General features: G+C 34.3%; 2 protein-coding genes and 2 long non-coding RNA genes across 4 annotated transcripts; 2 read left to right on the top strand and 2 right to left on the bottom strand.

Annotated features, from left to right (window-relative positions):
* The first annotated feature begins 763 nt into the window (after positions 1-763).
* On the top strand, positions 764-1,621 carry LOC113691308 (uncharacterized). The gene has a single exon (XM_027209412.1). The coding sequence runs from the start codon at positions 764-766 to the stop codon at positions 1,619-1,621; it is 858 nt and encodes a 285-aa protein (XP_027065213.1).
* Positions 1,622-2,569: 948 nt separating this feature from the next.
* LOC113700771 (eugenol synthase 1-like) lies at positions 2,570-4,732 on the bottom strand. Its single transcript, XM_027221220.2, has 5 exons — positions 4,366-4,732; positions 4,123-4,257; positions 3,425-3,662; positions 3,070-3,273; positions 2,570-2,989 (listed from the first exon to the last, which is right to left on the bottom strand). Exons 1-5 carry the CDS (start codon positions 4,546-4,548, stop codon positions 2,823-2,825), a joined length of 927 nt encoding a protein of 308 aa, XP_027077021.1. The 5' UTR covers positions 4,549-4,732; the 3' UTR covers positions 2,570-2,822.
* A 14,907-nt stretch (positions 4,733-19,639) lies between these two features.
* LOC113700767 (uncharacterized) lies at positions 19,640-22,879 on the bottom strand. The gene is made up of 2 exons (XR_003450749.2): positions 21,876-22,879; positions 19,640-19,920 (listed from the first exon to the last, which is right to left on the bottom strand). It is a non-coding gene; the product is annotated as an uncharacterized lncRNA (long non-coding RNA).
* A 1,247-nt stretch (positions 22,880-24,126) lies between these two features.
* LOC113688831 (uncharacterized) lies at positions 24,127-26,710 on the top strand. The gene is made up of 3 exons (XR_011825127.1): positions 24,127-24,516; positions 25,332-25,477; positions 26,385-26,710. It is a non-coding gene; the product is annotated as an uncharacterized lncRNA (long non-coding RNA).
* The last annotated feature ends 274 nt before the right edge of the window (positions 26,711-26,984 follow it).

Raw genomic sequence — 26,984 nt, 5'->3', positions numbered from 1 at the left:
ATGGAGTAAGCTGTCTGAGGTGAAAGGGAAAGGAGGCATGGGTTTTAGGGACCTGGAGGCTTCCAATTTGGCTATGCTTGCAAAACAAATTTGGAGAATTGTGATCAATCCAAATTTGTTAGTAAGCAAAGTCTTGAAGGCCAGGTATATGAAGGAGGAGAATTGGTTAGGACAGCAACCCCCTAACAATGCTTCTTGGTGCTGGAAAAGTATGCACAAAGGAGGGGAATTGCTTCAAAAGGGATTATGGAAGAGGGTGGGGGATGGGAGGTCAGTGAGGATTTGGCATGATAGATGGATACCTGGGTTGGTGGATGGTAGAGTTCACACAGCTAAACCCGTAGGATGTCAACTGGAGTTTGTTAGTGAGCTTATAGAGGGAGGGAAGTGGAACTTTGGTCTTTTACAACATTGGTTTCAGGTAGATGTTGTGAATCAGATTACTAATATTCCACTTAGCTTGTATGATAGGAAAGATAGACTATTCTGGAACTTTAGCAACTCTGGAGTCTACACTGTGAAGACCGGATATGTGCTTGCTAAGGAGGAAAAGGAAGAAACAAATCAAAGGCTAGTACCTGATCCGGAAACCAGTTGGGAGATACGAAAGCATACAGTTTAGAAAACTTTGTGGAGCCTAAGCATTAAGCTGAAATTGAAACATTTCTTATGGAGATGTCTACAAAACGGTTTGGCTACTAAGGAGGCTCTTTACAAAAGGTTTGGCATAGGGAACCAGATTTGTCACTGCTGTGGGGAGGACATGGAAACCATTGAACATATCTTTTTCAACTGCCCAACAGCGCAAGTTATATGGAAGATTGCACCTGTTCGGTGGGAAGGGCTAGCTAAACTCCAAGGCAACCTGTGGAGATGGTGGGAAGCGGTGTTGCAGGCAGCAAAAGAGACTCAAGGAGAGGGCAGAATCCAACTTACAGCAAACATCTTATGGCAAATCTGGAAAGCAAGGAACAAGTTTACTTTCCAGCAGGAGATAGCTAATGTAAAGGTTATTGTTGACAAGGCACAACAGGAATGGATCGAGTATGAGGCAGCAAGGGAGTCAGACACAGGATCAAATTCTGAACCAGAAAAGGCAACACCAACCCAGCAGCATTGGGAACCGCCTAAGAAAGGAACAATAAGGATCAATACGGACGCGGCCATCTCGGCTAAAATGGTCAGAACAGGTCTGGGGATTATTGCAAGGAACTGGCGCGGAGAATTAGTGAGAGCAAAAGGAATTACTGCGAGGAGGAAAGGAATTGCAGCCACTGAAGAAGCTCTAGCAATCAGAGGGGCGCTCGAAATGGCTCAGTTTGCAGGATGGACAACTATAGAAGTCCAATCTGACTGCAAGCATGTAGTGAGCCTCATCAACACGGACAATGTACAGGACTGTAATCTGCAAACAATCCTGGATGACATTGACGTTCAGAAGAGAAATTTTGAAAGCTGCACTTTCACCTTTGTACCTAGAACGGTAAATCAATGCAGCCATGAATTAGCACAATTTGCAGCAAAGGCAACTAGAAGCTTTGAATGGGAAGGTTCTTTTCCAATTTGGCTTTCAAGTCTAGTTAGAAAGGATATGGGGGTAGTCACCCCTTTTTGTAATTAACTCTTGTATTTTCAAGTGTTGATATATATATATGAGGTTATCGTTTGTCAAAAAAAAAAAGCATCCCTTCATTGAACAACAACCAAACACAATCATAGGCTTGGTGGGTTTAAAGCAATAATTATGCACCTATGACTCAACAAACGTCTTTTTCATTTTTTTTAGGGTAAAAAACAAAAAAATCCATGTGGTAAACCTAATACAAAGAAAAGTCTCTCATGGTTTCAAAATATACAACATGACACCCCGTACTTTTAACTAAATTGTAAAGGTGACGGAATCCGTTAAACTTAACGGAAATGGACGAAATGACCAAAATGCCCTAATATAATTAAGTAAAAGACAGCTCAAAAAAATCATTTGTTTTATTTTCTAGATAGAGAGAATTGAGGGTTAAGGGGTAGAACAGGTATATTTATTAAAAATTAGGTATAATTTTTTTTTTTTTAGGTTCCATTAAATTTAACGGATTCCGTCACCTTTACAATTTAGTTCAAAGTACGAGGTATTATGTTGTATATTTTGAAATTACGGGAGATTTTCTGTATATTAAATTTATCACAGGGGATTTTTTTGTATTTTACCCTTTTTTTTTAAACCCTTCCGCTCCTCCCCACACAAATGTCTTTTTTTTTTTTACCCTCCTGCTCTTTCCCACACTTTTCATTCTCCAACTACCGGACAAAGGATTTGAACTTTTGATTTGACAATTTGACAGCAGGAAGGATTCTAAAAATCCCCCCCAAGCCACAACTCAACAAACTTCAAGTTGCTTGTTCATCAACAAAGTAAACCACAACGGCAATGGCACAGATATGATTGCATATTGTCAAGCCTATTCAACAGTCGCATTAGAGTTGTATTTCACAAAAGTCAGAAAGTTATTAGCAGCAATTCACAGGATTGACATGCTTATAAAATGAGTTGCAAGGAGATGTGGTAGAAGCATTGCAGAAAAAGGAAAACAACTCGTTTCATTACTACGTTATTCCCGCAAAGGTCGGAGAATATTCAATACCAATACAATAGATAACAACTCCTCCTATTTTTGAAACTTGTGCTAATATATTTAGTAAAATCAAATATAGCAGAAGCATTTAACAAAGATCATTATAACACATTCAACACAAAGTCTTGGACCAAGTTTATCAGCAAATTATTCCAGGCCATGACCATATCAATCAGAAGACTAATGAACTTCTTAGACGAATCGATCAAGGTACTCCTCGACAGTGGTGTACTTGACATCAGGATAAAGCTCTGAAGCCTCTACACGGAAAGATGGCTCAATTGCAAAGTTGGTAGTATCACCGTTTACCAGAATTGCATGGTTAATTGATAATATGACATTGAGCGGAATTGGAGCCTCTGCGAAGAAATGGTCCATTCATACACTAATAATTCATACAATAAAGAATTAAGGAAATTGAAATCAAACTTCTTGTCACCTTGGATGTTCTTCAGGAGTTGTTCCTCAGGAATATATTCTTTCTCCAGAGTTTTACCAATCTTCTTCTCCCATACTGCCACTAACTCATTAAATGATGCACTATTCTTAGGAGGCCTAATGTAGACAACTTTGTTCAATGCTCTTGGATCATCAACAGTTTTGACGGTGAAAGTACCAATGTCATGTTCTTCATTAAAAACAGCTACAATTGAAACATTAAAAAAAAAAAAAAAATTTTAAACACCAGTACAATATTCACGTTCTTACAGGATAAGTTCAGCAGAGGATAAGAAAATGATCAGGTGAAGTGGGTGAAAAAGAATAAAATAGCCAAGTGATATTATATGCCATACCTTTAGCATTTCCATCTCCCAAGATGACAACTTTATCTCGTGGTGGTGCAGTGGCTCCTGGCTGTAACAAGGTTGGAAGAAAATATCCAGCAAAAGCGTTAGACGAGATATAGGTGTAAGGGATCCCTGCTGCCTCAGTAGCCCTACGAATCTGAGACTTTCCTGCAAATGCAGACTTGGCAGGCTCAACTGCATTTTGGCGATCCACATCAACTCCAAACTCTGAAGGGTAGAATTTCTGAGAATTTCACCATATTATGTGTCAGAATTTGGGAACGATAGTAGATAAAAACTGACAGAAATTATACTCTATTTCATTCCAATCTGCAATCTTTTCCTCAAATTCACAGATTGTCAAATCACTGTGGTTTTACACGATGACTAAAAGAACCTCAATTAACTCTGCCCAATAGATAGGCTTAAAATCGACTGAAATTTCAATTAAGCAAATTGGCCAATTAATCTTAGTTGCTTCTCCACTCCGAAAATGTATCATCAAGCTCTACGAACGACACATACAACCTTTAAATACATGAATTTCGTGTGCATTATCAAAATTTACTATATTTCGACAATTAAAAACCTATAATTATCTAAATTGCAGAGCTACAGATCTGCAACATAAGAAAAACAACAAACGTATTCAAATACATTCCCCAGTGAGAATCATTAGTAACAAGACCACATAAACAACACACCTTGACATTTCCAGCTTCTTTAATTGCATCAATGATCTTCCTCTGATCATTCAATTGTCCGTTACCAACAGTTGATATGACCACATCCACCTGTTTTATGGCCTTCACTAAACTTTCATGATCATACAAGTCACCCTGCTCCAAGGAAGAATTCCAATATCGAGATCAAAAACAAGCATCACCAGCTAAAAGGGAAAAAAAGGAATCCCAATTGACAACACTGTCAAATTAAACGCTGCTTACATGAACAAGAGTCGCCCCAGAGTTCTTGAAGCCTTCAACAAGTTTTCCCTTAACAGGATCAGAAACAGTAGATTCTCTAACCAATACAAAGGTGGGATGACCAGCCTTAGTGCTGGCCGCAACTATAAACTTGCCAATGTATCCTGTTCCACCAATGATCAAAATCTTGCTTTTTTCTGCCATTCTTGAATATTCTGAGATATCTAAAACTGAAGGGTTATGGAGAGTTTTTTAAACTGATGTGGAGGATCAGGAAACGAATGAAGTCTGGGGACGATGGCATGCTGAGGAACGCTATTTAAGCAGTTCGAGGTTGGTTTGGAAGGTACTGAAGAGACCTTTCACGTCCCTCACTCAAGCAAAAGGGATCTATTATGTCGAGTTGTATTTGATCCTTGTTAAAGGTTAGGTTCATTATCTGAGTGACCAATGAAAGTAAGAGTAACTTTACTTTGAATCTCCAAACTTGTACTTCTTTCTTGCTTTTGCATCCTAAAATTTCGATTTAAGACACGTTGCACTTTTTTTTTTTTTTTTGGTCAATACAGTGGGGTATCCGGGATTCACCCCGACTAATCCCCACTGCACCCTGAGACCCCGCCCCCCAAGAGCCTCGAAGCGGTAGTGAGCCAGATTCGACCACACGACCCAGGCCCCAACTGGGGTTGTCCCGAAGCCAGCCGATCTGTGCCCAGGGGGCAGACACGTTACACTTTAAAATCCATTTTTAGACGCTTGTACTCCAAACACTAAGTTTGTCTCATTTAATTCCAATAAATGACAAAGTTAGCTAAAATAACAAGATAAAGGGCACTGTAAATTAATAATTATTATTATGCCTTTATTTGTACATATTTTCAATTTATGAACACTTAAAACTTCATCTTAGAGGAGGAGGGGTATATTAGATGGTACAGAAGGAGGGAGTGTAAGTAGAGGTTCCGACTTTGAAATCTCCCATTTACACATAAAAGAAAAAAGAAAAACATCCATATTTGTTTGGTTATAAGTTAGGAGGGATTGTAAGTATGTGATTCAAAGTTCAAAACCTCTTACTTATCAAAAAAAAAAAAAAAAAAAAAACTCCATCTTAAAAGCTTCACAACAATAGGATCAAATAAAATGACAGCTAAGAATTACCCTCCAAAATATTCATTTTTTGTTTCCATACCTCCTTCTCGGGTGAAGAATTTACATGAAACATTTGTCTATGTTTGGATAATAGATTATTTGGAATATGTTTTGAAAAAAAAATACTGTAACACTTTTTTTGATTTGATGTATGTGATATAAAAGGGTAGTTGAAAAATGTATTGATGATGTAAGCAAATAAATACAATCCAAACAAACCAATTATTAAGTTTCTTTATCAAATTAGTGCTCTTCTCCCAAAAATAGAATCCAATTGCAGAGATTTGGTTGGTTTTGTTACTTGAAAACAAATATGGGGAGGCGAGAGAAGAAGCGACTGCAGGACTAGGTTCTACTTATAAATGAATGGAGCCGGCAATGGTGGTCAAATACATCAACGTTAATGAAACTAACTATGGATCAGAAACAAATACTAATACCATTGGTAAACGTTAAAGATCGGCACCCCGAAAAGAGTTGTGACCTGAATTGACAGGAAAATCTTACCAAACATTGCTCAGTTTTCACGCATCATTTATCGCACGAAATTTCTAGATTCCTTCTAGAACTTATCCGCCGAACACTCGAAGAAGACAAAAGGGTTTTAGGTAAAACGGAAAAATAAAATCTAAAATCTGAACACTAAGGAATTCAAATGCTAAAATATTATTTTGGTAAATCTATTAAGTGATACATGTTTCATAATCAGTTGAATTTAAGCATCGAATTGCATGTATATTATATAAGTTTGGTACTAATACAGGTTAGTAAATGAGTCAAGCCGAATTGATTGTTAGGCTTTGAGCTCGATTTAGTGATCTAACAATCAGGAAATAATGGATCCTATAACTTATTATTTCCTTGATGTTGGAAATATGACTTATAAAGAAATTATGAAATTCTTTGCTTGCTTTTGAGTCTAGAAATTAAACTCTTGCATGAAGGTTTTAAGATAGATTAACTATCTTTTACAGTCTATTTTGTGAATATCAATGATAGAAGGGTTTCACAAATATCATGATTGAGAAAAACTCTCATAGCATTACTCCCACTAACCTTAATGTATATTAATTTACTAGAAAAAATTCTTCTAAGATCAAATGAAGAATAAATTAATATATTATTGAGAAGAAACAATTTAAATTGCATTCTTTACAAATGTATTATGGTGACACATGTGTACACCTAGTTATCAAGAGTCACGTTAAGGACATTTGTTTTCATATTTATCTAACGTAGCTCTAATAGTGAGTTACTAGTGTCATAATTACCCTAAATAAAATCTCTCAAAATTTGGTAGAGATTTTGTGGTAATTTGTGACATTATTCCTAAAAATAGAGATTTCTCCATTTGTACCTTATGAAAACATTACCCAATTCATCCTTAAATGATGAATGGTTACCTAATAATGAGATAAATATCTCTCACCAATCAAAAAGGATAGAAAAAAATTCACAAAATTTTAGTGCTATAATAAAACTCTTATGGCATCCATAATGCTTGAATAGTCTGCTTTAATTATGCAGCCTACCTGAAATATTATAGTCAACAAATCTAAAATCTTTAAAGATTTATGATTTATTTATAGAGATATATCTCAATCTCTTATGCCAAAATTTAAGGAGTTTCCCTAGTGTTAAACATACTTGCTGCCAATATAATTACTGTGGTCAAGTGCAGTATATTGCTCAATTCAAAAGATGGTACTGAAAACTTTAGAATTAATAACTTCACTATTTTCAAAATCTACTATTGGATAATGAGGTTCATAATCATACCCAATAGTAATTAATTTGAAAATACAAATTCTAAAGTAATAAGAAAACAAAATTTCTTGAAATGAGCAATAATACATCACTTATCCTTATGTGAATGTTTTTTTTAAAGTTTCTTTATAGAAACTTTTGTTCACTTTTCATATAATCAGAAACTTATTATACTGGCAGCTTAAATTGACAGGTTTAACCAATTCACCAAATATATCACAATTTATAATACTCAACAATTGAGATTTTTCTTTTGAGTTACTTTCTTTCAAGGTAAAGTATCAAATATTATTCTCTTACAAACAACGTTGGTCTTTATTGCTGTTTGACTTAATGAGAACAAAATTACCTTTCTTTCCATTTCTTCTTTCATGAAGGTTAAGTTTCTCTTATTTCTTAACCTCTTTATCCTTTCTTAATACACGTGGTTAAAACAAGTAATTAACCATATATCCTTATATGTATTATGAAGGTTTGAATGGTTAAGAAATTCTGCAAGAAAGAATCAAGAATGAAATGCTATAAAAATAACTCAATCCCAATTTGATGGGACTTTAATTGATGATATAGCAAAATTCTCAACTCTAAGAAATGAGCTAAAATACACTTCAATAGTTAAGTGTCACAAAAGAAAGCCTTCTAATGGTGCTAGTTAAAACTTGCACAATTTCTTTATGGTTTTCATGCAAGATTTAACTATAAATAATTAGGGTTTGAACCCTATTTTATATGAATATGAGACAAAATGAACAAACTATTAAATTGCTCCCAGTTCTCATACTCAACCTCTATATTAGCAAATATATCTACATTATGAGAATGGTTTGTTCATTCTCATGAAAGTGCTAATTTAAAACTTGCACCAAAAACAAAAGAGAATGAATTTAAAAATCAAGCTAATAAGAACCATAAAATCATTGGAATGAAACACTGCATTAACAATCAAGAACTATATCATAAAAAAACTATGAAAATTTGTACCTTGATTTTGAATCAACCTTATGTCAATTTAAATACTAAATTCAAAACTTTCTATGGACAAAGGTTGCAAACATGCATAGAATTTACTTTACTTAATCATAAGACTAGTAATCTAGGACAATGAATTAAAGAAATAATTTGTACTGTGGGCATAAAAATATCTCTTAATTGACTGTCTAATTTACCATCTTATGTCAATTAATCTCACCAAAATAATTACCTCCCTGTGGGGTTGGATAACTATCTCAATGAATTAATTGCAACTTGATGATGTAGATGCCATTTTTTTAATTTCTTTAATCACTCAACAATATGTGAAAAAGAAATACAAAATTTCTCCAAACACCAATATACTTAAGATGCTGTGGCTTCTCCTAAGTATGCGGCTTTATAAGAAAAATTGTCAACTAATCAATATGTTGACTAAAAATTCATAATTTCAATCACCAAACTATATGTGATGAAAAACTTTTCTCATCAAATATTTGGGATGTTGTGGCTACTCCCAAATATATAATGTAAAAGTGAAATTCTTAGCATGGCATCTTGTTATTTGTTAATAGTCAAAAAACTTTTTGTTGATTGAATTTCATTGAATTTTCCTTTTCTTTTATAATCACTTAATCTTATGTGATTAAAGTTATTTACACCATATATTTGAAATGCTGTGGCTACTCCCAAATATACGATGCAAGAAAACCTCTAATGACAATTCGTAGAAAATGAGTAGTCAACTTGTTGACTAGAAATCCTTGATTTTAATCACTAAACTATTTGTGATCAAAATTGTAGTACACCAATGTTTGAGATGCTATGGCTACTCTCAAACATAAAGTGTGCTAGACTTTATAAGGATATTAAAATAGTCAAAAAGTTTGTATTTTAACAAAAGAATTTCATAATTTGCTTTTTTTAATATTCATTTTTAATCACCAACCTTTATGTGATTAAAATACCCCATGCATCAAATAATTGAGATGCAAGACACACTTTATAGAGGAAATTCTCTAAAATTTAAATTTAATCAATCATGCTAATGTTGACATTATAATATGAGATAAATGAACATAAGTGTATAGTGCACAAAACGCTACTTAATTCCAAATAACAACAGGAACATGAAGGCCAACTCATATTGAAATCATGCCTTTAGATATTTATCTTATAATAAGGTAGCAGAGATTCAATAAACCTCTAGATCCATTCAAATAAAGTCAACCAATTATCTTGTATAGATTAATATGATATTAATCTTTTGATTGTTGAATATAACAACTATTTATATGTTTCTCGAATTATTATATTGTATTGATAACAACAATCAATACATATAACCCTTACAATCAGAAATATGCAAGTCCAAGAAACATTCAAATTACTTGCAGCCATACCAGATTATTGGAGGAAATCTGGATGAATTGCATAACCAAATAAAATATCATATGAATGATACATATATATAGGATTAGTCAATAAATCTCAATTATTGAGAAAATGGACCATAGATCCCATGGCAAATTAAATTCGATTTGTTCAAGCTTGATACGACTCTCTAAAACTTTTATCAGATTGCCAATAAACCATGAAATTATAAGCTGAACAACATGGTTAGAGGTTGGCTCTAATACCACATGTTAAACTTACTATGTACATGTGAATGTACTACGCAGCGGAAATCTAAATACACTTACCTCTAACTATTGTTATTAAACACAAGTTGATCTTTGTTGTGTTTTTGACTTCTTCCTGTCTATTCTAACAAAACAAAATATGTAGAAGAAGGAAAAGCAGAAGGAGAATTTAGAATAAGGATCTTCTAACCTATGCCTAACCCAAAAGTGAACAATTGATAGAATACCACAGAATATTTATAGACTAGACTAGGGACCCTTACTAGCAAATACAAAAATTCCTAGGGTTTCCTTCCATCAGGGAAATCTTGCCAAAATTCATAACTAAAAATAACTTTTTCTGACTAATTGATTGATTAACTGATTGAATAAAATATCAATTAATAAAGATATCAATCAATCATTAACAAATGGGAGATTCTAATTAATTATTGATAAAATGTCAATCACTTAATCAGAATGTCAATCATTATCTATTGGGAGATGCTAATTAATTATTGACAATATCATCATCAATTAATTATGATATCAATCACTTTAGAATCAATTATGTGGGTCATAATTGCCTAAAAATGAGGTAAGTCTTACATAAATGAGCCCCCGTTATGCTGTGCACTCACTCCACTTTTTACTCATTCTCCCCTTACTCCCACTACAAACTCATTTACCAGCAAGATTCTACAAATCAAAAGCATAATTCACGAAAAATTTTGCAGTGGAATCATCCAATTTGATCAATTGAAAAAATTGTTCTGATGAAATATTAAAAGCTTTGACACAATATTGGCAATTTGAATGGTGTATGCAATATCAATAGCTCTAATGACTTCTGTCTCTTTTGTTTATTAATTTTGTTTTGCTAGACAAACAAAATGTAATTGAACAATTACAGTGAGTTAATTAATTATAAAAGAGGTATCTAAACAGTTTAAAATTTTTTCTTTTTGGTGACCTAAATTTTCATGGCAAGTAAGACTCAATTTGTTGCATGTATAGATGCGTTTGTGCTATGCCATTATTTTTTTTCAATGTTATTTGATTAAACTTTTATTAGTGTTTTGATAAAGTTTTTCAATATGAAATGAGATGCAGAATCATCCAGGTTCAATAGAATTATACTTTTTAAATATGACCTCTTTGCATTCTTTTGTGTGTTAATGATGGAGCGCATGTGATCCACTACATTTAATTAATTCTTGTGACGCCTCCAGCTTTTCCGAGGGCAAACCCTAGCGTATCAGTGGAACGTTTGTCCAACTCTCGTCAGAACTCACGCACTCATTCAAGCTTAAACGATCCACAGGTCAACCACTGACTTAGGATTAAGAAATACTTCGAATATACAAACCAAATCCTTCTAAGGCTACCATTTACAATTATAATCTAAAATCCCCAAGTACAACAAAATTTACACTTCAATTGTCTCCAATAACATACAAAAGGTTCACTAGTTTCCACCAAAAGCCGCTAGTCTAGAATCCCCAACTTCCACTTCCAAAACCTATTAAGGAAAACAAACTTAAAGGAATGAGCTAATGCTCAGTGAGGCCAAGAAAATCAAGCAACCAAGCAAGGGGCACAAGTTAAATTAAATATCATACTTAAAAGCGGCTTAACACGAAATTTCATTTAAGTGCTCAAATAAGAAATAAAACACAAGTTGAAGGATACAGGAGCTCTCAGGAGCCATTTCCACGTCTCAACCGATTCAAACACTCTGAGGTTGACTCTCCGTCAACTCAAGTAGTAATATGACCGTAGCGCTCCACTTCGGATCCGGAACCAAACAAATATGAGGTGGCAATACTACACGAGTATGCCAAGCAAGATCTTAAAAGATCAAAGTATAAAATTTCCCAAGGTTCACCAAGCTTCTCGACTAAGCCTTTGCCGGCTCGAGTTACGAGATTAGCCAATGGGTTGGGGCGTCTCCCCAAGTATAATTGGTCGACGAGACAACGCTCCAATCGACTTAGAATCTATCATAGCACTGAGTTGATATAAGAGACACCTCCCACCTGAATAGGGTGTGGTACATGCTGCCGCTCAGTGCTCACGAGTTAAACATGTTGGAGTACAAGTGCAAGTCACAAACATTCATGTAACAAGTAACAATTAATCAAGAAAGAGAGGACGAGGGCGGTAAAGTACATCCTCGCCTTGGCAAGTTTACGAATCATATAGCACTTGTACAATTATCATTTCAATCATAGTAACATGAAACATGCACTTGACACTCACCAAAAGTCAAGGGCAAAGCAAGAACAAAAGCAAGAGGTCAAACAAGCTCCTCGGCATCCATGTGACCACCTGAGACATGCACAATTACGATTACCTAGGCATTCAACCAAGGCTAATAAGAAAAATATCCTCTTGCTACCCACACTCAAAAGTCACAAGTTCAAGTCGAATTAAAAGAGACTTTCTCGCTTAATCATTGAAATAATACTCAAGGAGAATTCAAAAGTCATTTTTGAGTCAAGTCATAGCAAGAAATCTCGATTCCAAAAAGAAAGTACCACGCTTAATTTTGTTGGCACGAAAATCGAGAAAAGGGAAAATGGTTTTCATATCCTAAAACTTCTAGTTCTATGCCCAAGTTTTAGAATATAAAGGAGCGTTCATGTTTTCTAAACTTATGGGGTCAAAATCCATCAAAACACTACTTATTTTCATAGTCAATGTTGAAGTTAAAAGTTCCAAGTTTTAAATAGAAAGCTAGTGAAATTCTTCAAGAGTTACTCTAGTTAAAACTCTCCATTTTATGGTTCATTTTCATAAAAACCAAGGGCATAAGACTAGGGGGTGAAATCCATTTTCCAAGTATTAAATGAGGTGCAAATAACCAAGAAAGTTAGGTTTGAAACCTAGAAAATGTTTCCAAGTGACTTTGGAGTGTTGTCACTTTACAAGGAAAAATTCAGTTTTGGCAACCTTTTTTGAAAAATCATAACTTGAGTTTCATAAGTCCAAAATTTGTAAACCATTGGAAAATAGATTCAATGAACTAAAACTCTCTAGAAGAGACTTTTTCCAGATTCAAAGCCGAAATCAGTCAAATCTTAGCTCCAAATCACTGTTTTAGTAAGAATAGAGTAAAATAGTCTTAAATTTCAGTGAAGTTTGAAAATTTGGAAAAATTCATAAGAATCGAACTAGCCCTTGAAATTTATACCACTGAAAAAACTCCAAGTCTAGTTTCAAACACAATAAATGGGACTCAATTTGGATTTTTCTACACCAAGATACAACAGTTTTATGAAAGCTGGTTTTTGAAACCTATTTCACGAAATTCCAGCTTTGGAACATCCGACACAGTTTCAAAATCAGGTCATATCTAAGGCTACACAAGTCCAAAATTAGCATGGTTTATGGCGTTGAAAACTATATTCAAAATTCTAGAAATCACTAGAATAAACTGTCTTCAAATTCATTTTGCAAAGGGAGTGAAAATGAGCTACAAACTGCAACTGTGCTTATTTCTCGGTTAAAACAGTGAGGAAAAACAGTCAACTTTGCCAGTTCACTGCGGCTCATAGAAAACGAATTCGCAGGTGCATTTTATACTATTAGAAAGTGCTTGGAGTCTAGTTTCATATGCTGCAAACAGCACTTGATTTTGACTCTTGCACGAAAAATTATGGGTTGTTGAGTGCTCACTGGACGGCAGCACTAATTAGAAATTTCCAGGTTTGTTTTCCTCTCTTTAACTTAAGTTTAACTCATTCAAATGAAATGATTTTTTTTTATACACACATAACCCAACATGTAGTAAGCATTTTGGCATCAATATAACCACAAAAATTCAAAATTAAAACAAGGAAAATGAACTAGCAAAAATCGGACAGCTTGCTCCACTTTCTCTTCAAATTTTCTCTCCAACTTTTACACCAAAAACCAAGTTACAAATCACTAAAACAACAACCAAACAAGCAATAAATCCTCAAGGCCACTACCTAAGAATCTTCCTCAAGACATCTACCTAAAGTCAAGGTTCATGGAACCCATCAACAACCCAAGCTTATCTAGGCTAAAACTAACTAAAACTAACCATAAGATGGAAGAAAATGAGAGAGCTTTGAGTGTTACCTTTCCTCCAAGAGTAGTAAGCAAAACCACAAGGAAACAAGCTCTAAACCACCAAGAATCTCTCCTTCTCCAAGTCTCCTACTAGTTTGGGGATGATCCAAGAAAATGAGTAAGGTTGGAGCAAGTTTTTGGAGTAAAAATGGAGAAGATGAAGATGAAACTTTTTGGCTAATGGAGGGGATAAGTGTTCGGCCAAGGAGAGGGAAAAAGAGAGGGTTTGGTGAACTTTGAGTGAAGTGATTGGATGAAAAGGAAGATGGGACATAAAGCTACTTTTGGGGTGCAAAAGTCAACAATTGAATATTGACCCATTAGTGCTCCTAATTGAGATTAATTCAACTCACTCACCTCTAATCTCTCAATTAACTTTTCTTAGTTTACAATTGATCATCGTTAATTCTCCCAGACCACTGCACTCTCGGATCAAATATTGTGTCGAAAAACGTGTTTTCACTAATTCTCACTAATCGAGCTACAGAAAAATTAACTTTAAAGACAAATGTATTAAAATATAACTTGAGACAATGTACCATACAAATGCAATTAAAATGAATGAAATAAATTAATTGAAGCAAATGAATAGATAAATAATTAGATAAACCAATGAAATAAATAAATATAAATAAAATAAAAATTCGGGTCCTCACAATTCTTTTCTGCCAGTAGGTAAGAAAAGCACGCTGTTTGGTTGTCTTGCTTATGGTTAAGTGTGTAATTTAATAATACATTGATTTGCAAGATTGTCATGGATGTAAAACTTTTCAGGAGATCCAAAAAGAGACACTTGAATTATGAATTCCATTTTAATAACAAAAAAAGGCAAAATAAATAAACAATTATTGCGCAGTTAGCTAGGTCGGTTCATCTTTTCTTAGCCAACTATATGCTCCGAAACAAGCATTCTAGTAAAGAAAATTATGCATGAATTAAGACACAGAAACACATCAGAAGGCCAAAAGGAAGCTACAATTATGCTATAGATGTTATACACGTATTAGGTTGAATTCCATCGCCCTTTGATTTCATATTATTAAACACTATAAAGATTATTAGAAGAAATTCTTATCTTATACTATATAAAAATGAGTTGAGGTCAAAGGGTGTTTGAATTTCAACTATATGGATAAGAGTTTTTTGGGAATGTGGAATATTGTATAGTTTTTTTAAAATTTTTTGTACAACTGAGGGCAGCGTGTATTTATATATATTTATCGAAATGTCCTCATTTTTGTACATTTAAAGTTTTGATTTATGGAGACATCTGGGTATTTTTTGGAATATGAAATTATTTTGTAACTATTTTTGCAATGAGTACAACTCATATAAATTTATGTGTTGGTATAATTACTGAAATGGTGCTATAAACACATTTAATTGAAGTGTGACTTTTGTTGTACAATAAATATAAAGACATATTAACAGGTTGTGCAATTAACACATTGCTATAACTAGCCATTGGAGGATATTTCTTTATCTGAAACAATTTATGTCTACTCTTGGGTGATTTTCAACTAACATCTGTAGAGGTCTTTTGGAAATGATAAAATTGTAAAAGCAATGATAAAGGAAAGTGTATAAGTGTGTGCTGCAATTAAATTGTACTATTATTGGATTTGTCATATTGAATGACTATTTCTTTTTAAAATATATTATTATTTATCCAATGAAAAACCCTATCTAATCACAGGTACCAAACACCCGCGCCATGCGTGGGCACTCGCCCTAGTCGGTCTTTGATGAAAAGCACCAATGACGGTTCTAAACGTGTTTAGTAGAAAGTCTTCGTGGAAACTAATAGAAAACCATCAACTAAATGTTTGGTGGAAAAGGAGACAAATCGACGAGACGACTTGAAGTCTTCATGGAAACCTGTAAAACATTATGACAGAATTGTTAAGCATGGTTCCAAATATTTGTTGGATAAAGTGACAAATCGACGAGATGACTTGGAAGTCTTCATGGAAACTTGTAACATGAACACAGAATTGTTAAGCACGGTTCTAAATGTTGCTAGAAAAGGTCGCAAATCGACCAAACGACTCGAAGCCTTGGTTGAAGGTTCAAAACTGCAGATCCTATCAATTAAGTTAGAATATGACTTACAACGGCCCATCTCCTACCCCTTTCTTAAGGTCATTAATAGAGGTTTTCAATTGAATAACCCCAATATCAGGGTTAAAAATTCAATACTTCACACATTCAACTGGTAAGATGTGAAACAGTGACTTTGACATAAGCAACAACCTCAATACATTACTAAGACATTAAAAATGACATAGAGTAGAATGGCCATTACCAAGACTAACATTGAGTATGAGATTACGTGTGTTACACGTCCGTCTTAGGTACTATGATTTGTGATACTTATTCAAGTAATCATTCTCTTGAGATCAATTTTAAAAAAATTTAATTGATTAAAAGTGTTGTATTGATATCAATCTTCTTTTTTGATAAATCATGTAAAGTACTTTGTAAGTTAATTTTTTTTTTTAACGAAACTTAATTAATTGTATGTCTTGGAGAGAATCTGAGGGAAAAAAACAATATACATGTAATTTCAAAAATAAAAGAAAAAGAATATACTGAAGAAGGCAAAAAAAAGGAAAAACTTTTCATTACATGCCAATGGATATAACTGTCTAGTCTCTTATTGTTTGATAAAAGAATTTAATAGCCCGTTCAATAACTTAACTATATTTGATCACTAAATTTGATTACCAATAGTCTAAATCGAAATACTTTGCTCATGTCTGACAACATTTTAAGTGTGGACGTGGAAAGCAAATTAGAAACCATGCTCATTTTTGTCCTCCGATTAATTCAATAACAAGGTTCTTTTTTTTTTTCACAGGCATTTTACACTTCATAAAATGCTGAATTCCTCTCATGTAGGTTGTATGACTCTACCAAAATTTAAAATTTAATATAATGCATTGATTTAATATTATGTATGTACTAATTTTAGTTTTTTTTTATCCCCACATTTTTTTTATTAATGAAAAGATATACAAAACATAAACTCCTCTTACATACGTCTAATTTTCCGAATTGAAGGCAACCCTAATCTGTCAAGGCGAATTGCCCCACGAGCTTCCCTTGGAAACGTACTAAAGCTGTCATATACCTTGACTTGTTGTTGTGGGTGAGATACACCCACATTAGACAACGCATCAGCAACTGTGTTAGCCTCTCGATAGCAGTGTAAAAAATGAACAGGTTCCTGCAAGAGCTTCCAAATCTGCCTAACCTCCCTTTGAATGTGCCACGGACATTGAATGCGACGTTGAATGATCCCAACTAAGAGCAATGAATCAGATTGCAAACTTATATTTTCAAATCCCCTATGTTTACATGTTTGAAGAGCAATAAGGAGGGCCCAAGCTTCTGCACGGAGAGATGTAGTTTGTCTAAGATAGGCCGAAAAGGCAATCACTGGTAAACCAGTTGGATCCCGAAGAACTCCTCCACCTCCACCCACTCCTGGATTACCCTTAGAACATCCATCCGTATTAAGTATGAACCGCCATGTCTCCTTTGTCTCCCAGCGAACAAATTTGTATGCAACCGTACCGGCCGACACGTTCGATCGATCATACAACTGACAAAAAGATTGGAGTTGAAACACTTGTTTGAAGTGGATCCCCACCATGGACTGTATTTCCAAGAAAATATGATGACAAATAGCAGACGATTGCATCTGAACACCCTCAAACACTGCTTTATTCCTTGCCTTCCAAATCTGCCAACAAACTATACTAGGTAGAATGCGATCAATAAACCGTCGTGTCTTAGAATCATGTAACCGCAACCACCACCCTACTATGCGGGGCCGCAAAGAAGATCCTGGACAGCTGAATCCACATAAACCTCCAAAATAGTTCCAAATTGCCGACGCTATTTGTCCATTGGCAAATAAATGCACGATAGACTCCGTAGATGCTGAAGAACAACAAAAGCACTTTGAGGGTAGATGAAAACCATGTTTACATAACCTATCCGATAGCGGTAGCCTTCCCAGAAATAGTTGCAACATGAAGAATGAGACTTTCCAAGGAATCCGAGGATGCCAAATCGAAGCAAAAACCGTCGACTTGTGGCGACAAGGTTCAAAGATATTAAGATACAATTTAAAGAGTCATAATGGTTTCTTTTTCTTCTATGGCCCATGTTGCAAAACTTTCTTCCCTATTTCCTATGTGAAATTACTCTACTTTTTATGTATATTTGTCAAAATATAGATTTTCTTCTTGTTCATAAATCTCAAAGTATGCTTTTATAAATGGCTATCTAAATATACTAGAGAAATTTCTAAAATTATGATGATTTTTAAAAAAATTCTACAAAGGGGGCATTTTTTGTATGGAATTCCGTCAAGGGGGTCTTCGCATTCAGCAAATGCGAGCTCCTTGAACTCGCATTTGCTGAATGCGAGGACTCCCTGAATTTTCCTAGCATCCAAATCAAAAAAGAAAAAGAAAAAGAAAAACAGACCTCGCATTTGTTAAATGCGAGGTCATATACCTCGCATTTAACAAATGCGAGGTTCTCGCCCAGGCAACTCAGCTCGCATTTAGCGAGCATTGTGACGAAAGAAGCCCCTGGTCTAGTGAGCATGAGCAAGCTGCAATTTTACATAAAAAGGCTGCTCAAACAATTGACATAAGTTAGAAGCCATGCGTGTTTCATCATGCCAGTGATGAAACTGGAGCCAAAATTCACTATTTACCATCTTCAAATTATTTTCAAGAACATTAATCTAGATTTTGCCATGATTTTTTTTTTGCTTCAGTTCCAATGCAGGCCTTCCCTTGCTTTATGATTTCACTACAAATTATAAAATGATTTACAATTTGCAATGAAAATCTCTACAAATTTTACTACCTAAGGCTGTAAATTCATCAAAATTGGAAAAAAAAAGATCCCATAATATTGCCATCAATACTTGATAATAATTTGGGGCAATAAATCTTAACCGAACTAGTATGCTTTCGACTTTATTGTATCTCACATCCGATAAAAGCGAATTCCTAAAAAATTATATTCAAAATTTTTTTTAATTAGGAGCACACAATCATTTTTGTTTTTGCATTGACATTTATCATAGAGGAATAAATCCTTTTTATTTGAAAACTCACACGAGTTAGAAGTTAACAAATGTGAGGTCTCAGTACAAAATTTGATGTACTAGTAATTCTTTGTATATAAATAACCAAAAAGTTATATTTCTTATAGATTAAAAGATTTGATAATCATACGGTTGAAAACACCTAATTTTATTATTAAATAATTTTGTAAAGAAATAACTATACATGTATAGTTCTTTATGCGGTTGGAAACAAGCTTTGGCTTTGTGTTCAGATTGAGGTCCTCGCATTTGCGAAATGATTATTTATCAAATGATTATTATGTGATTATTTATCTTATAGATTAAAAGATATACTTTCCTATAAATGCAAAAATTATAATCACATAATAATCATTTTCAAATTAAATGAGAAAAAATGTTCCCAAACCACATATATTTATTTCACTAGGATATTTGAAAAACATTTTATTTGTTTATTGTAATTTATTATGATTAAATATATATATAAATTTTTTTGGGAAAAATTTTGACAGAATCTCCCCTTAAAAGTGGACTAAACTCCCTGCCAGCAAACCCAAAATAGACAACATTTAATCCAAGCAATATTTCCAACAACTTGTCAGCCAATAATCACAAACCACTGCAAAAGCACAAGTCTTTAGTAAATTAAAAAACAGAAAAAGTAAAATCAAGTTAAACATCCAACATTCCACAGATTAAAAACAAAATGCAAGCAAATCCATGTACAAATAATATAGTGATCCTAATGGTGCAGCTTCAATCGTCATCTTCATCTGCAGCTCCACCCTGAGGTGGAGTAATGCCTAAATGATCATCTATACGTGCCAAGCGAGTGTCCATTCTCTGCAACTGGAAAAATAAATTAGAATTAGTAGCACAAGACTATGGTACAAATATTTTAGTAGTACAAGCAAATGTGATACATGCTTGTCTTGTATACATATTTTTAGTTAATATTTTAAGTTAATATTCCCTCTAACCCCCTATACATTATTACGCATCATGCCAAAATGTTATTCAAGAATTCCTAATTAAATTGAATATAAGTTTATTAAATACATGCTTATCTTGTTTTATTTAACGTTTCCAAGCACCCCCCTTTCGAGTCCATATTGTAGCCAATTTGTCTTATTATACTCTTAACGCAATCACTAACCAAAAACACCCAAAAATATTTTAAAAAAATTTTGACAGAGTCTCCCCTGTAACTGGCTAAAACTCCCTGCCAACCAACATAGGCACATCGATTTTCAAACAATTGAGAAATATGAGATAATTTAGACCACTACAAATACGGTAGAATAATGTGATATACAATAATTTCTTATAGAAGACAAGCAACTGTGATATTTTGACAAACCTACAATAATAATATAATGTATATAGTAGAAGGTGAAACAACAATAATTTCTTATATTCCCCTGTCCTCCTTGAAACATGCAATTAAAAAATATACTACAGTAGAGGGTCTCACTTTACATTCATGAATTCACCATAAAACGAATCCAAGCAAAGTTCAAAAAATTAGAACATTAATATGACTACAATTAAATCTACTTGTAAACTACATGACTTACCCAATGCGAGTCTAACAGTTTATGCTCTTTACCAATTCCTTCACACATATTAACAACTTAAGAGTTTATATTTATCTCATTATTTGTTCATCCTTTGTAAAACTCTTTTTCCTTTCTCTTGATGCCAAGGAGTAAATCATGATGATTACCTTTTCTTGTTTTTATCTTTTTTTCAACAATTCTATAAAATGCAGATGTAAACAATAAAGTTAAAAAAAATAATATCCTCCATGAAGAAAAATTTGAACGCTAAAATTTCTTATATGAAAGCTTGGTATGATAGAAGAAGAGCTATTGAGCTTGTTTATGGCATTTCGGGTACCAATTTTGTTGAATTACTCAAGTATGTGGAAGCATTTGTCCAATTAAGTAATATTAGTCTATACTTAAAACACCCTTGTTGCAGAGTCTATACTTACAATGTGTCATCAGATGCTACCAGAGAAGCATGAAATTGATTTGATCATGACCAAGGAACTATGCGATTCATAAGTAGAAAATGTCAACACCCTCCTCAGTCTAGGCCTATTGATCAGTGAGATTAAGAATGAAAGCATAAACAATTTGAATTTCTGCTCATGAGCCATGCTAATGACTTGTGAGCAGGAAGTTCCCTGTTATTTGCCTAGCATCATAGCTACATATTGTGCATATATCAATGATTTCAAGTTTGATAATAAGTTGTTCTTTGCACTCTAAGATTCTTGAAAGTAGCCATTCTATCTTGTTGTCTAGAAAATCAGACCTTGTTGCAGCATATAGGTCGGGGACTGCAAGTATAGTCTGTTTTACTACAAAATCTGTAGTACTTGCCTGATTTTTACTAACAACTCTGTGACATAGATATTGTTGCATTCATCCTATGTAACACAGACACTATTGCTGCATGCTATGCACACCATCTTCTTCATTAGTATTCTGATATTGTTGGAGGTGTGGAATAATCACCGGGGAGGACCAAAATTAAATGCTTTGACTGTTTGATTTGTAAATTTATCATTTTTCTAGTAAAACATTTTGCAGTGTTTTGGAAAGTTCAATGCACATACTATTGTATTAGTCCACACTTTTATTTTTCTCCTCCACTGAAGTTATAAGTTGTTAACTAAAACAAGAAGAAGAAGGTGATTGACCACTTTGGTCTGCTTTTGAACACTGACTAGACCAACATCATTCTCTTCCTACAAAAAGACCATTTGCTGGGAAGGAGATGGTTCACTTACTCACCTTGCGTTCTACACAGTATGATTGCTCTGAAAACCGACTTTCATCAACTACAACACCATCCTTCACTTCTCGGTTGTATGCAATTGAGGCCATAGAAGATGTTACTACCACTCTTTTGACAGATGAAACTCTTGCACATGATTGTAGCACATTCAGAGTTCCCTTTACCGCAGGGTCCAACACTTCTGCCTAAGAAATGAAGATAGAAATACTAGTCATTGAAGGCAATTAACTTCAAGGCAACAGTACGTTCTTGCTCCACAACAATCATCATATAAGCATTCATGCTCTTTCACATTCAGTGGAGATCTAAAATTTTTTCCACTCAATTTGATCCCTTCACACGGTAGCTGATATTCAAACCAAATTGAAGATACCCATGAAAGTAATTACTTAAACAAGTTTGAAATTTGGTCTTCGATAGACTATAATTCCATACAAACATCTCTAGAAAAATAAGTACTTTGAACAGAAAAAAAGAGAGAGAAAATAAATGATGAAAACAAAGAAAAGGAGGGATAATCGTATGACTCTGCAAAAAGATTTCAGTTTAAAACAGGAGCGCTCAAAATTGCAGCAAATCACTGAATTGGTTTGGAAAAATTATCCTGTTGAGGTTGTATCCTGTTGAGGTTGTAAAAATGGCAAATTGGGAGGAGGGAGAGAGGGGCAGCTAGCTAGCAGAGATGGGTTCCCAAAGAGGAAGCTCTGCAATGGGCGAGAGCTTCCAATGCTTCCGATGAGAGCTTTGGATGAGAAAGTGCCGCCGCCAGATTTCGCTTGAGGAGAAATGCTGCAGCTCTACAAAATAGAAGAGCTTCCGACGAGAAGGCCGAGAGATTCCGACGACAAAGCTGTGACCAAGATTTCCGATGAGAAAGCGGCGCCCAAGAGAAGAGAAAGTGAGGAGTGAGCTGGACGGAGAGAGTGAAGGGAGAGTGAGACAGACTTGAATGCCGAAATTGGGAACTTTGTTTGTGTTCAGATTGAGTACCTCGCATTCAAGAAATGCGAGGTATCTCAGCTCGCATTCTCCAAATGCGAGCTTAATAAGCTCGCATTTGGAGAATGCGAGCTTATTTTTCTTTTTTTTTGGAAACACTTACCTCGCATTTGTGAAATGCGAGGTATCTGAACTCGCATTTCACAAATGCGAAGATCACATTTGTGGAATTAACTTCACAAATTACCTTCTTTGTAGAATAACTTTTTTTTTTCATCACAATTTAAGAATTTTCTCAAATATACTATGAGAAAATAGTATCCTAATTTTTTGTTAGTAATTCCCCTCTAATTCCTATGAAGAAGGAAAACCAATTTCCAATCAATTCTCCACCCATAAAGAAGTATATATTTCATTTATTTCCAATCAATTCTACACCAAAAAGCAGTATATACTTTATTTCTATCATTGTCATGTATTATGCCACCTGACCAAATTATTGGGTACAATTGATCATAAAAAAGATTTGTAGACATTTTAACTTGTACATCCACTAGCTTATGGAATGTGCACATTCACTTATAAAGCTGAATCTTTTTTGTGAATACGGATGCTAGCAAACCAGGCTTTAATTTCTTGGTACAGTTGTTATAGAAAACTTAAAAAACTTGATTGTTGATAGAATTTGCTATCATGTTTAATTTCCTTAACTAAAGAATATTGACTCATTTAAGAATCATTAGAAAATTCACTATGGATTATTAGGGAATTCAGAGGTCGTTAGTTGGAGCTGAGTGGTCCTTTTTTCTTTAAATATTTTTCCTAAATTATTCTTTTGCCATGATATTACTATTAATAAATAATTACTATTGTTTTGTGTTAATGGCTAGTAGCCCATGTTGTGGACTAGAATAATAACCTTTATATTTCATGCTTCTAATTTGATAAAGTATTTCTTCAACTATGGACCAATGTATATGAATGGGTTCACTAATAGTTAATCTGAAATTAGATTTAATCTGAAATGTATAGGGTATGTTTGGTTCCCTATGAAATTAGGATTTAGAATTGGAATTGGGGTCCTAATTCCAATTCCATTGTTTGGATTCTGCTTCCCTCACATAATTAGAATTGAATCTGAATTCTATAGGAGTCCAATTCTATGAATTGAATTCTTTACTCGATCAAAAGAATTCTAATTCCGATTCCACAACTAAATGGGTTCACACGCGGATCTAGTATGGGTCAAAAATTAAAATCGGGTCAAAGGATATTGGCACCCCTTTCTACCTATCTAACTCACCATTTTCCTCAGCCGCTAGTGCTCTGCTCTCCACCATCACTTCCACCTGCAACCCTAATATCTTACCTTTCCCACCACCGTCTTCCCCCCTGCCTTCCATTTCTCTGGCCACTTCCTCCATCCTTCGCCACTCTCGCCACTCGTCCACCCCAAATTTCAGACACATTTAGGGCTTGTGAGACACCCAGGAAGGATAATGCGAACGCAAAGTTGACCTCCAACAGCAGAGGAACACCTTTTGGTCTCTGAGATTTTGCCGCTACTATTGCCCCGAATCGAAATGGCCTGTGCGGAACTTTGAGCCTAAAGATGTACTAACACATGGCAACCTCGAATAGAGTACCAGTGGTTCGAGCTAAACACCCATCATATTAAGGAAATAACAAGCCAAGTTGGTAAGAGTTGTTTCTTAATTTTTCCAGCATCAAAATAATCTACTATCAGAATAATCTTTTAATCTTTCCAGCATCTTTCTAGCACATAATTATTTTTTGCTTAAAAAAAAATGAAAATTATGATTAGCCAAGAAGGGAAGGGAAGGGAAGGGAAGAGAGGGGGGGTTTGGTTTGGTTGATAACGAAACCAATTCTATAACCTGTTGCCCGCAGAAAGCTATTTCGGACGCCATCTTGAACAACAGGGCAGTTCAGGATCTCTGGGGCTCAATCTCTGCAGGTCATATGCAAGAAATTTATTTGACAAAATTTTCAAAATATATACGTTTATTCCCCTGCCTCCTCTGTATGATTAATCATACAGAGTCATTTACCTCAGCAACAATTCATCCTACTAGGAGTCTTTTAGATAATTTGAAGAATTCTAGGGTGAAGTTTTATAATTCATATCTGTTCATTGCTTAAAATAAAAGCTTTCTAAACCTTGTTTGAACTTCCTGTATTGCCTGACAAAGGCCAGAGACATGTTTAGCTAAAGCTTGCCTGCACTTGTGCTTTACAATGGTTGCTTGTCTTCAATTTATAGAGCACTTTATCTTGTTGTCTTGTTGTTTCTTTTCTTAAAGGAAAAATTTGCTGTCGGGTCAGGGCCTGAAAATTTTTTATGTATCGTCTCAAGGCTGCTAACTTCTCGTCAATGGACATGGAATGTGATGAATGTGTGTTTTGGACTATTTAATGCTGTCATAAATTCTCACACACACTCTCTCTTAACGTACATTTAAATGTGTTTGATTGTTCCTAATATGTTACAGGAAGGCTTGTTTAACCTTGTCCTGCATTAAAGTGAGGTCGGTGCATTCTTCTTGATAGCAAAGTTGCGGGCTGACATGAAGTTGGACATGCTTAAAGGCTGAAGATCGTCACTCCAGTCTTCCTTGTATGTGTGGTATTTATAAAGGTATTTATTTTCAAGTGCTTCGAATGCTGTGAATAGGTTTTTTGATGTGAAAATTATAGCTCTATCTCTGGCTTTCATATTTCAACTATTGAGCCTGGTAATAATGGTTCAATTTTGACACTAACTAGAACAGTTGTCCTGCAGTTCTTTGGTGTATGTTTCTCTATATAATCAATTGTTAAGCATATTTTAAAGCTTATGGTTATCACAGTATTCTTAATGTGGTGTAACATGAATGCGTTATTGGTAGGAAGTGCAATTAATCTCCCAATCTGGCCTTACTCTGACATATTTGTAGCAAAATAGGCAGGAATAATACCAAAGTTTCTGGCTTTTTTTAAGAAGCTTTGGTGTGCTTGTTATCCAGTTGGGCCTTCCCTGCAATTCATTGCTAGTTAGGAAATTGTAAATAGCTATCTTTATCTCACACACACACACATATAGAGGAGTTTCAAGGGGAAGATAATTAATCTTTTGTTTTGTAACTCGCAGAATTGAGTGTAATAGTTTCCCAAGCTTATTTTCCAAGGCAAAGTGGGCAGTACCAAATCGAAACACTAACCTGATCATAGCAATGAATCACAGAAGCTAATAATTATGTTTACCAACAACTTGCACAAACTAATGAATTACAAAATTGTAATACTAAAGCTAATTCCTAAGCGATCTCTAAAGTATTAAAGGTGTATAAGCCAATATATTTGTTTCTGTCAATAGTTGTATTCACAAGCTGTAAATGTAATATTTCACGAAAGGCAAAAATATTATTGCAGATTATTATGTCAGAGGTTTATTTAGCTATCATTTTAGCTTCAATTGACTATGTAGAATTTAACACAGACTCACTTTTTAAAATTTGGTCTTTTGACTTACCTTTTCTTATTGTTGTCGTGATTTTGAATTGCAGAATTTGGATATTGACATCGATAAGGAAGGAGACGAGCAAAAAACAAAAAAGAGAAAAGTGGTAGTTGCAAATTATATGGTAACAGTAGCCACATTAGTAGTTTGGTGGCATGAGAAACATATAGTAAAGGAGCCATATTTGGACTTTAAAGTAGCACATGAAATATATCTAAGGCGTCTTTACTATGGAAACAATAGAGTTTGTGTAGAGCAATTTCGACTCAATAAACATTGTTTTACTATTTTATGTACAAATTTAAGAGAGCATTGTGGGTTGAGGGATACTAGAAATATTACTGTTGAAGAAGCAGTTGCAATGTTTCTCTATGTTCTTGCTCATAACTTTAAGAATCGCACTGTCAATTTTAATTTCATAAGATCAGGTGAGACAGTTAGTCGATACTTTAATATAGTTCTACGTGCTATCATAAAATTGGGGAAACAATATCTTATCCAGCCTGAAACGGAAATGGAAGGTTACGAGCATGAAAAGTGGGAATGGAAGCAATTTTTTATTTAATATAATTTAATTAAAAAAAACAAGAATTTTTTTTTTTTTGCAGAAAAGGAACTTATTTGTTTTTTTTTCTTTAAAGCTTTA

The sequence above is a fragment of the Coffea arabica genome, chromosome 1e (assembly GCF_036785885.1).
Source record: "Coffea arabica cultivar ET-39 chromosome 1e, Coffea Arabica ET-39 HiFi, whole genome shotgun sequence".
Taxonomy (NCBI): Eukaryota; Viridiplantae; Streptophyta; class Magnoliopsida; order Gentianales; family Rubiaceae; genus Coffea; species Coffea arabica.
Note: the sequence above shows the minus strand (reverse complement) of the source record. Positions and strands in the feature narration are given on the sequence as shown.

Coding starts and splice junctions, on each gene's coding strand:
- LOC113691308 (XM_027209412.1), top strand. CDS start 764: ATGGAAACCATTGAACATATCTTTTTCAACTGCCCAACAGCGCAAGTT.
- LOC113700771 (XM_027221220.2), bottom strand. CDS start 4,548: ATGGCAGAAAAAAGCAAGATTTTGATCATTGGTGGAACAGGATACATT. Junction 3,663..4,122: donor AAGAAGCTGGAAATGTCAAG/GTGTGTTGTTTA, acceptor TGAAATTCTCAG/AAATTCTACCCTTCAGAGTT. Junction 3,274..3,424: donor GGGAGATGGAAATGCTAAAG/GTATGGCATATA, acceptor TTTCAATTGTAG/CTGTTTTTAATGAAGAACAT.